Consider the following 12,362-nt stretch of genomic DNA (forward strand, 5'->3'; position numbering starts at 1 on the left):
TGAAGTGGGAATTGGCTTACTTCACCTCCAGATACAGAGATTTAAAATATTTAATATCCTGAGAATTCCTCAGTCTCTTGCTTATGTCTCTATATGGAGTTTTGTTGGAAATATGAGGACAGCTTTATGTGAGACAGAGATACAGGCCTTCATTACAGTTTTTTGTAACTTCACCTAAAAGAAAACACTATCTAAGAACTAACTCTCCTTTCTTGCATTTAGAGGGTGTAGTGAGGAGTACTGGTTGTGGTTGTTTTGTGGAATTCAAAATCCATCTAACTGGTAAAGTTTAATATTATTGACAACCCAGCAATATAAGACAGGAGAACTTATGCTTACTTTCCCTAAACTAAAAGAAATACCAGACATAAATTCTACTGCATATGCAATGACTATGATTATCATTCTAGACTCTTTGGGGTACCCAAAACTGTGTGAAAGAACCCCTAATTTTTACATTTTTTAACCCCTGTGCAGATATCTCATATGGCACTGAAGAAAAATAAACTACAGTCAAGCAACAAGAGAAGGTGGCTACAGTAATGTGCATTTGTGAGTGTGTTTGTACTTATATGAAGGCGGCAGTGACAACTATCTTCAGCTACAAATTTAAAAGTGAATGATAGGTAGTTGTAATATGTAGTGAAAGACATTGGCAAATCACTTCAGTGGTAATGCATTATTTGGAAATAAGCCAATTATTGGCGATAATTCCCCGCAAGTATTTTCAGTTCTGCTGTTTCCAGAACTTGGGTTATATATCAAAGTCAGAGACGCCATAAGGCAAAATGTAAAACATTGTATTATTCTTACAAATACTTCTGTCTTTTGGTTAAACAGTGTTTATCTCAGTGGTGACTGATTCTGCAGAAGTTTAAGCCTGTCTTGTACATTTATGTCAGCAGAATGTTTGTATTGTTTTGGTGGGCTAGCCCTGGCAAACAACCACTTGAACCAACCCAGCCACTTGTTCACTCCCTTTCTTTAGGGACAGAAAATAAGACTAAAAATCTAAAAAAAAAAATCTAAAAATCTTCTGGGAGGAAATAAAGCCTGGAGACTGTTTACCAAATACTGTGAAAAATTTATTTATTTTATTGCCATTTAAAATAGATTTGGATAGGGAGAAAGCAAGACAAAAAATAAAAGAAGAGACATGTCTTTCCCACTCTCTGAAACTTAATTTCAGACATTCACTCAAACTTTCTTACTCTTTCCCTAAATAGCAGGGTAAGGTGTAGGTAGAAATAGGTATTGGTATTTTTTCACAGTTTTCCTTTGCCCTGGTGTGTGCTTTTCCATGGGCTGCAATCAGTCCTTCTGGGCAAAAAGAAAAATCTACTCTGGAGTGTGTTTCCCCACAGAATTTAGTTCCTTCAGGAAATAACCATCTTCTCCAGTCTGGTCCTCTCTTCCTCCTCCTCCTCTCCCCTCTTCTCCTTCTCCTCTGCCTTGTCTCCCCTAGTGTTCCCTCTTCCTTTCTTTTCTGCCTATACAGCATTCTTTTTCCTTTTGTAAACATGTTGACACAGAAGGGCCACCAGGGATCTGCAGTGGGTCCATTGTGGAGCCAGCTGGAGCTAGGTCTTCCTGACACTGGGAAACCCACCACATTTTCACACATTGATCACCTTTGTAGCATCTGCTACTAAAAAAATCCAATTATTTTGTTCAGAAGAAAAAATTCACTTGAGAGCAAATTTTGATTTTGCCATCTAAAGATACTATTTCAATATCTTTTAACATTTCTCCCATACTTGTCAAACCTTTTAACAAAAATAGTGAATAGCAGAGATTTTTCTAGAGGCCCTCCTGCTCCAGATATGGGGCATATGGTTAATTCAAATGGTGCTTCTCATTGAAAATCTGAATGGTTTTTTTCTCTTCCTGATCTTTTTTGAGGATTTTATGATAAAAAAATAGCAATTCTTAAGCAGGTTTTATTTTTGGTTTGTTTTTTGTTTTGGTTTGGTTTGGTTTTTTTTGTTAATTTTTCCTTTTTTGCTTTGTTTTTGTAGGTTTTGTTAGTTTTGGTTGGTTGGTTTAGAGTTTTTTCTTATTTAGATGAACCACAGATGTGAAATCTTGCATACATGGATACTCATTAATAATTACAGTCCTAAGGTCCACGCACATTGGATCGGATTTCAACTACTTTTTATTAGTTAATTAAATAGTGAATTCCTAGACCAATTGTGGAACATTTAGGTCAAATTTTAGTCCATTTCTCACAACATATCATATTTTCAGAATATAAAACTAACACTAATCAAATTCTTGTAAGTTATGACATTACACCCGTAATTTACCTACTTGCAATTTAGTCTTTTAAAGTCATCTGCCTGTCAGCAGATTTCAATGTTGTAGTACTTGGCAGCAGGGGAAGAATGAGCATATTCTCTTCTGTTTTTTTTCTTGTTTAATTTTTGTCTATTTTTAAAACAAAAAGAAAATTTTATTTCTAAAATTCCTTGAAGCTTCAATATTAGTTCCTCTGTGCGACCAACAGAGTGACAGAGTGAGAGCTTTCTGGGTTTTAATTCAGTCACTACTTACATAGTTGTTAACAGTGGTAGGTGAACTATCAATCCATTAACTAAAAAAAATCTTATTTACATTAAAATTCTCTTCTCTATTTCATTGAGATATTCATTTCAGTATGAAAGCAACAGGATATTAATCTTCACAGTTTTTAAGTGTTGAAAGGTTTCTTGAACTTGTAGGCACTGGGTTCACAATATAATAACAAGGGAAAAAACTGTTTTCAGATGTTAATATCACATTGCTCAGAATATTAATGCATTTTACATAAAGCAATAACTGGTTAAAATCAAAATTAAAGAGGAATAAACCCTACAAAATAACCATAGGAAATCTGCTGGAGAAGTCAAAGTCTTCATCTTCCAGTGAAGCAGAATAACATAAGTATTAGATCATTTCTTTTATCTATTTCTTTTGTCTCTGGATTTTACTGTACAGCAATTTAGTTTTCAGTAGAAAGCATGTAGCCCTTCCAGTGAAGTTCTTTTCCCCCAAAACTTACTAGTGTGGCTATTTTATTTGACATTTTTGTTTTTCAATATGAGGAACAAACTGAATCACCTTATTTTATTTTCCATCCAACATATTTCTCTAGTAGATTGTTAGCCACATAATGCCAGTAATACTCTGCCCTCCTTACCTTTATCTGTAGCTGTGTTTTAAGAGTGTACTCCATATACCACTGTGAGAACCTACAAAGGTCTTGAGAGAAAGTTTTTAGTTTCTGGATATCAGCTACAGGGGGCTTCCACTTAGTCTGCTGTCTTCCTTGAGTAAAAGTGTCCAAAGAGATCCTTAGAAATAAAAAATAACCAAATAATCAAAAATGTTTTGATTACCTTTTACTTATATTAAATCAAAACATTTTCCCCTTTCAAGTTAGTAGACTATACAAAGATAAAAATGTGCATGCTGACATACTTTATAACTGCTAAGAATTCAGCCATAGAATGTTTATTTTGAAATCATCCTTTTTCCATACAAACAAATACAATGAAACAAAAATAAAAGGCAAATAATCATCTACACTGAATAGTTTAGGACCCAGAAACAAAGCACAAAACAAACATTAGAGCAAAATCTTCTTTTCTCTCAGAAATATAGTAACACTTTTGAATATTTAATGTTCTGTTAGTTCCTTTTTGCCTGCATAAGAGCTATTAGTATTAATACAAATTACAGCTTCTGAAGCCTCAGATGTTGCATTCAAAGCTCATTTTCTCATGTCATTAAAACATGGCTTTTTGGAAAAGTGATTTACTTTACTTTCTAAAATACTACTCACAAGGATGCTTTGACATAATTAAGTCAATAACATTACTTAGAACCTTCACATAAAGGTAATTATTTCACTGTCAAATATTATGGTGATAAATGTAGACTAATGATGTAATTTGCTTCAATTAAAGTTGTTTTATGAAAATTGTGTTTCTGCATATAAACCTTAAAGGTTTATGATTTTTAAAAGGCAGACCTGAATAAAAATAAGTCCATGGTTTGGTAAGAAACTGATTATGCATTTCAGGAAACTCAGAGAGAGTATTTCAAAATTAAAAACACTGCCCTCCTGGTGGTTCCAAATTCTTTCCCTCCCTTTGCACCACAAAATTAAGCAGAAAGCAAGCTGCTAGATCTTGTTCTGTTTCACATACCAAAATAAACAGTGCACTTTAATTATATGTGTATAACCCAGCCTGGTGGGCTCAATGCCATGCCTAGGCCCTTTGCACAATGAAGATAATATACCTGAAATTTAATAGCAAAAGTGACAAGCTTTTGGCAAGTCATGGGGGATTACAACATGCCTTGTGTAATGCTCTCTGAAATAAGCATTACTGTCTTTCTACTAGAGGTGCTTAAAAATCGTAAACTGACAAGTCCTAGAGCTGATCCAAACCAGCAATTCACCCTGTGTGTAGCTCCTAATGAAGACACTGTGGCATTAAAATTGTTCTTCTATCTTGAAGCATATTTCATGATACAGACATGCTTGGACTTATTTTATACTCTCCTCTGTTCCTGGTAGTCCCTAGCACCAGAACAGCCCTGGCAGAAGCAGAAGAAGCCTCTCTCATTATCTGGAGCAGACTTGGCCAGTTGAAGGTGGTTGGGGGTGGCTGGAGCTGGTTCCCCCAGTTCCCCTGTGACTGTTGTCCCCCAAGATGGAGCTGCTTCTTACTCAGGGACAGTAGTCTGAGAGACTGTGGGGTGGGGGAGCAATAACTCCTTGTGTCGTGGGACTGGTGGAAGAACTTCCGCCACTCCTACTGGGACCCCAGGGCAGCCAAGAGCTGGTGGGGTGAGTGGGTGAGAGATGCACCCTTTAAGGAGGTTAGCAACAGTCAGGGACATGTAACACCTGAGAAGAAAGAATTGTGCTAGTGATGGCTTCTGTCTGGAAGCAAGAAGGGTAGAAGAATCAATGAGGATGATGAAGGGATAAAAATATTGCATGAGGGCTTATATGATGATGTCAAAACACTCTGTTTTCTTTATATCGCTTAGAATATGATTTTATTGTTTTTGGCATTTCTTGAGGTTGTGGCTGAGACTCAGACATAAATACAAGCAAAATTGTTCAGAGATACCTGCAGAGCCAGAAATAAAAAGAGAGCAGTCAGAGGCTTTTTCAGGTACTGCTCACAAACTATTTCAGGTAAGGCAACACTACAACTATGTCCAGACCATCATTACAAAAAAAGAAGTGGATTGAAGAGTTCTTTCAAGAATTACATGTGCTTGCTATTTGCCTTCTGGAATGCAGCTGTCAGAGAAGAAATTGGAAAGACTCTGAAGTTTCTGCTGTTTATCTGTTACCTGATATCTCCTGCTGAGGAATGTGATCATGTTTCTGTTAAACTACAAGAAAAGCCAAAATGCCAGACAATTTCTAACTAAAGCATTGTAAAATCTCAAACTTCTATTTCACATATTGCCATAATTCCTAGTATGGAAGACCTTGGTATTAAAGCTTAAAATCTAGAAAAGTAGAATTTGAATAATAAGAGAGGAGTTTCCAGATCTGAGTCCATTTTGCTTTTCTGATTTGCCTTAATTCCATTTTTTTCTCCCCGCACAGTTTTTGCTTTAAACCCTCTAGTCAGTCTATCATACCTAATCTGGAATGATGGCTTGTCATTAAAAATTCCTTTGATAAATATAGGTTATTTATTACCCCCCACCCCCTTTTGCTGTTTGGGTTTTTTGTTTGTTTGCTTTTGTTTTTCCCAAACAGTAAATGTTGCACAACATCTTTCCATTCCCAGAAGCACTGGCAATCCTACCCAGGGCTAATCAGAAGTGTGGGCAGCAGTTTGAGGTTATTCTCCCCCTCTGCTCCAGCCTGATGAGACCCCACCCATAAAACTGCATCCAGCTGTTTATAAATATATGGGCTTGTTAGAGAAGGTTGAGAGTGCAACAAGTATCATTAGAAGGCTGGAGCACTTATCTTAGGAAGAAAAGCTGATAAAGTTGGGGATATTTAGCCCGGAGAAAGGTCCAGGGAGACCTCATTGAAGTCTTTCCATACTGAAAGAGAATTTATAAGAAAAACTCAGAATTTTTTACTAAGGTCAATACTGACAGGACAAGGAAACTTAAACTGAGAGAAGTTAGATTTTGATTGGTTAAATAGAAGAATTTTTTACAGGAAGAGTATGGTGAGGCAGTGGAACAGATTGACAGGAGAAGCTGTGGATGCCCCATCACTGGAGTTGTTCAAGGTCAGGTGGGATGGGGCTTTGAGCAACCTGGTCAGTTAGAAGTTGTCCCTGCCCAAGGCAGAGAGGGTCAGACTAGATGATCTTTCAAGGTCTCTTCCTAGACAAGCCATGGTTCTACAATTCTATTATGTGACTGATCAAGCTTGTGTGTTTATAACAGTCAAAATGGTGTTGTGTGTTTAGTCTGTCAAAGTGGTGACAGGAAATACTGAAAAACATAGACAAATGTTCTAAGAAAGGAGGAATTAAAGGTGCAAACTGAATTTGAACCAGAAAACATAAACAGAAAAGCAAAAAAAAAACCTGAGAAAAATGCATTTCTGTTTTGTGTCATGTTTAAAGCATCAAAGATAGTGACAAACAGGACATAGTACAGTGAAGAGCCACTAAAGAGCACATGACATGAGGCGTGGCTGAACAGCCTGAAGAATAGATATTTAAAGGGTGATTTAATAGCATTCATGTACTGCTTAGAGAATACAGAAACAAGTGTTGGGCTGATTTTGGGGGTGCACAGTAAAACAACAAAGGACCGAGACCACAAGGTGTACAAAGGGAAATCCTTATAAAATAAAAAGGTGGGAGCAAGAAAGCAAACAAAACACAATATGAGAGGTTAAGCAGTGGAATGTTTGTCTGTGAATACTGTGGAATTTTCATCTTTGGAGGTGTTCAGTGTACGGCTAGATAACACTTTGAATAAACTGATCTAATCTTAAAGTTAGCTGGGTGTTGAGCAGGAGGTTCAAAGAGAGGACTATTTTCAGTAGACCCCTCAGAAAGGCTTTTCTTCTGTGATTTTATAATTCAATATTTTTTCTGTAGGTGTAACTTAAATTATAGATGAGGGCAGCAAAAATATCAGTGGAGGTAAAAATTCTATGGACAGCAGAAGGTCAATAATCATAAATTTCTTAGTACATGTCCAGAGGAAGTGAAGTAGTAATGTTAGTAGAGATACTAGGTAAGAAGGAATAAAAAAGGCATTAATAATTCAGATACAATAGACATATGCAAATAAATTTGTTATGGTTATCTTGATAAAAATGTTTGATATTTATTTTTAAATGGATGAATAGTAAACATTCTGAAAGTAAAAAAAAAATAAAAAAAACCACACAAACAAGCAAACAAAACCAAAGTTAACAGACCACTGATCAAAAGGCTATTAAAATAATATATCAATGGAAAATGTTGATAAGAATGCCTTATACAGGGTCTGGGAAACATGTCTATTGAAAAGCAGATATATTTTGTATATAATTATTCTTTGTAATTTGCCCAGAGTAAGAACTGACTTAGTCCTAGTCTAATGTTCATAAAAAATGGATACTTTAGTCTTTCTATAATATAAAAATAAAAGTTGACATAACAAAAGGATCCACTGTTTCCTGATCTAATTTGCAAAAGAATCAGGAGATGGGACTGCTGCTGCTTAATTTGAAGGCAAATGTAAGCCTCAAAGTATTTTTTACTTTGTCCATACATATGATGCAAATTTGACACTACTGGTACAAAACAGTTTCTATTTTGTGATAGTGGTGCAAATCTGAGTGAAAAGAAAAACAGAAAACTGCTGCTAGAGATGGAAGTTTGAGATGGAAATCTGATAGATAAATGGGTATGTGATAGTCAGCCTATACAGTGAAAGTTTAAAGTAGGAGATCCTTGGATTCCCCTCTTAAATTTCTCTTATGTTCTGCTTTCTGAAATTTGTTGTATCTCTGTCTCCATTTGAACAAGGAAATACATAAAATACAAGAAATGAAAGAATTACTATGAAGCTCTGCAGCACACCCATAAAAGCCTAAAGACTGGTAGCCTCATTTTGAAATATACTAAGGGTATAATGAAATCTAATATTTACAATGGAAAGAGTGACTGTGTAGAATTATGTGGGAAGTGAGTACATTTTGTAGTGTAACATGCCTCAATCAGCCCATCATATTAAGTTAAATTATATATGATAGAAGAAGTGCTTCAGAAATTCAGAAGGGACTTTAGTATTTACTTCAACAGGAAGACATTTGTATTTGTTTACAAAACTGAGTGAAAAAAAACCCACCAGTTATTTTTTCTTTTTAATATATTTAAATGACTGATCAAAATCAGCAGAATTGTTTAATAGCACCCCTAAGGATGCTTGCAGATGAATTATAAGAAAGAGTTATTGTCCAGAAGAATAAAAAAAGCCTCTGTAAATGTATATACTTTTTGTCACAATGTTGAAGCAGTCAGCATTTTTAAAGAAACACTTTGAATAGAAGTAAAAATGTCAAAAACAACCCACTTAAGGAATGATCCTTTTACTTTTAAAAGTTTTTGTCAAAATTCTAGGGAGCAGAAAGCAAACAAACATTCACATGGAATTTTTTCTTTAATTTACATTGTTAATGAATCAAAAAAATATTTGCAAGATATTTCAGTGTTTTGAGCTTTGTTTCTAGGAGACAGTGTAGTAGTTTCACTAAAATAGCATAAACTGAAAGTAATGTTATTTTTGAAATAATGACTCTTCACTGTCTTTTCAAATGTAAACTTGGTTTTATAATTGATAATGTTCATTGAACAATAAATTGATAATTTAATTTGATGTCTTGGTTACAGTGATTATTTAATAGAAACAACAAAGTACAAAAAATACTGCATTTTCCATGGGAAAAAATAGTTACAATACACCAAGAAGACTGCTATTCCAAAATGTTTAAAGTGCTCATGTACAAAAACAATAATTTAGGATGGAGGAATGGAAAAAGTACCTTTTTTGTCATCTGAATAATATAGTATGACTCAAGCAGGCAAGAAGACTGTATAAAGAAGATAGAACTGTATAAGTGGTACCCATTTTAAGTGTCTTTAGGATAATAATTAATTCATTAAAAGATGTGCTACCATTGTTAAGGAATGATGAACTGAAAGTAATTTTGACATTTTCTTGTCCTCAGTTAGAAGTAGCAGACAGCTATCTTATGAAATATCTTTAAGTAAAATAATTGCATTGATAGGAAAAATGATTGGATACAAATCAAAAGTATAATTTATGAATGCAGATGACTTTTCTGTATATTCTACATTTTGTGTCTGGAAAAATAGGAAGAATTATTGTGTTCCTCTATAATCATGAGTCTTGGTTGCTTTCTTTGCTTGCAGGACAATGATAGCAAATGTCCTAAGTTAAAAAATTTGGGGGTCACATGGAAGCTATAAAAAACCTAAAATCACTACAAAAATTCTACTAATCCATGTAAAAACATGTGTAAATATTTTAATTTCTATGCCATTTCAGTAGGAAAAAAAAAATTGTGTTAGCTACACAGGGGGAGGGTTTTCCTAAAGTAACTTTTTATAAGAGAATTAAAGGCATGTAGTGTGCAAACTACATAGTGCAGTATATTCAGACTTGTAGGCAGCCATTGTTTTAATTAAGTTCATAATTTAGTAACTGATCTTAATCTTTGCACTAACAGGAAAACAATAAATTAATATTCCCAGGTGGCTGGATCTGGACTTAAATCATGGGAAGTGAAAGAAGCAGAATACTACCAGATTTACTTTATTTTTTTTTTCAAATTTCAATGAAGAAAAATAAAGGAAGAAAGAAAAAAAACCCTCATTCTTGATGAAATCTGGAAGATTTAAAAGCAGTTCATGACAAATGTAAAGAAATCAGCAAAAAAACAAAATTCAGAAGAAAAATTCTAGCAAAATATGATGATTTTGAGATTTTCAGTTAGCTGAGGCCATCACCGTGATGCTCATGAAGGTTTGACAACATATGGATAGATATGTAACATACTTTGAAACTTGAAGAAACATTCATACACATCTTTTGTGGTGTTAGGCCTTTCCTATAATGGCTTATGACTAATCAGCGTGAAAAAGCCATGCAGATGCTTTCCTGCAAAGCTCTCAGAGACAGTTTTGTGTGCTTATATTTCTTTAATAGATCTATTTTTAAAAAAATATTTGTTTATTAATAACCTATTTGTTGTATGAAGGGGAATGTATCTTTAAGATACCCTTTAGTTTAAGTTAGAAGGAATTATGATATAATGTGGATGCTCATTTAATGCCATGCTGATTTTCTAAAAAAACCCACTAAAATTCACTTTTCTTGGATTCCTTTATTCAACCACTAAAGATCATGGTGATCAACTCAGAAAGGGAAGACTCATGTCCTGCTATGGATAGCAATTGTGGTCTATTGCACCTTTGTGACTACACATCATGAAGATTTCTGTTTATCTGGAAAGCACCCAGTGAGGATAGACACCTAAGCAGTAAACCTACATTTAAAACCACTTAAATAGTAAGTAGCTGTTGCTTTAGGAAGAGGCTTCTGTACTCAAATGATAGAAGAAAAAGGAAAATAATTGGGACAGTGATGTCTGTGATTACACCATTTTCAATAGCTCTCCTCATCTGTATTTGTGGCATGCTTTGTGATTTCACAGTGTTGACAGTTTGGGATTGATTTGAAAACTAGAAAAAAAAAATATTTTTGGTCTTCTGGGGAAAAATACAATGGGAGAATTGAGAAATTCCTTAATGTTTGAGGAAAAAACTGGAAGAAATATTAATTGTCAATTGAATTGCTAATAGAATTACAGTATAGTATATATACATCCCTACTTCATTCAGTGGGAAATCCTGATTAAAATTTCTTTTTACTGTCACCTAATACCATGAACTGACAAAGAAATAGAAGAAACTGCAAAGTACAACCTAGCACTCAAGGGAAAGGTTGGATGACAAAGAGCAGCACTACTACCATAGCAACAATATGTTGTGTACACAGTTTCTGAGATTTAAATGCAGCTTTATCAATTTAGTGGGTGAGGGAGGTGCCCAGCTGTAATATTTTTATGTCTAGATCTTAAACTTTGGCTTCCAGCATTGTAGATATTTTTTTCTTGATATTAAATCTGTTCCACTAAAAGGTTAAATTGGTTCACTGCAATAAATAAAACAGGTGTAATAAAACAGGTGGATTTAGGCAATGAAAAATTATAATGTAATAGAGACCTATTACTGCTGAAAAGAAAAAAAAAAATTGTGTTTCCATAATAGTAATTAAAGGAAGTGAACATCTACTGTATGAAAGATGAACTGAAGAGAATAAAATAGATCTAATCTCATAAGAAGTGAAAAGATGGGCAGAAACAATGACAAACCACAAGGTGGAAAATGCTTATGGGTCATTGCACCTGAGTTACATGAATGCATACATAGAATTTTGATATTTTTGTCTATTACACTCCATGAAAAATGTGTGTACATGTCATTTATACACATTCATTTCCTGCTGCTATTTAAACACACATGCTGTACAACTTCCAGAATACTGAGCCTGAAATAGAGAATATGCTATATTTGTAAAGCATTCTGGAGAACTGCAAGTCAGTTCTGCAGGTCCTCCAATACATCAAAAGTGTATCAGAGTTACTACACCAAAGCAATCCAAATTCACTTGGAATTTATAGTATACTAAATGCACCCCCAATGCCTCAACACATTGAACTCACTAAATCTGTGCTGTGTTTTTCTCATAATTGGAAGTTTCAGTAAAATTACTTCAGGTTCAAAACACAAGATTAAAAATCACTTTTTCCAACATTTTCTGTAGCCTTCCCCTAACCTGTTGATTGCTGAGTGTTGAATAGAAAATTAATGTTTTGGCCATGAAAGTCACTAGTTTAGAAGACATGTAAAATTCCATAGGTGACAAGTCTGAGCCTACACTTTGAGGTAAATAATTGCCCAAATTAATCCTTATTCCTGTCTTCTAAATGTGGTGAAGTGTATAAAATATGTGCTTTAGTGTGTGTGTGTGTGTGTGTGTGTATGTGTGTGTGAATGCACCAGCATCTGTATGCATAAATTAACTGAAACACAGGACTGCTTAGTGAATATTTTGTTATAAAATTGCAAGGCAACATTCTAAATTGAAGTGACAACAGATTTTTTTAGAAGAGAGCAAATCAAAACCACAGATGGAACCCGTACCATTTGTTTTAAGCATTACAGTGGAACTAAAAGACAGCTTTGAGTAGTAAGATACAAGCCAATTTGCCTTGCAAGGCCAAGTAAGTATTT

General features: G+C 34.5%; 1 protein-coding gene across 1 annotated transcript in view; it reads right to left on the reverse strand.

Annotated features, from left to right (window-relative positions):
* LOC146768655 (uncharacterized) overlaps window positions 1–12,362 on the reverse strand; it is a 79,367-nt gene that overhangs the window by 26,428 nt on the left and 40,577 nt on the right. The window contains exon 2 of the mRNA XM_085576260.1: window positions 3,182–3,335. Within this exon, the coding sequence (XP_085432386.1) occupies window positions 3,294–3,335 (42 nt within the window). The 3' untranslated portion in view covers window positions 3,182–3,293. The remainder of the gene's footprint in view (window positions 1–3,181; window positions 3,336–12,362) is intronic.

Source organism: Lonchura striata, chromosome 1, assembly GCF_050655825.1.
Source record: "Lonchura striata isolate lonStrDom1 chromosome 1, ASM5065582v1, whole genome shotgun sequence".
Lineage (NCBI taxonomy): Eukaryota > Metazoa > Chordata > Aves > Passeriformes > Estrildidae > Lonchura > Lonchura striata.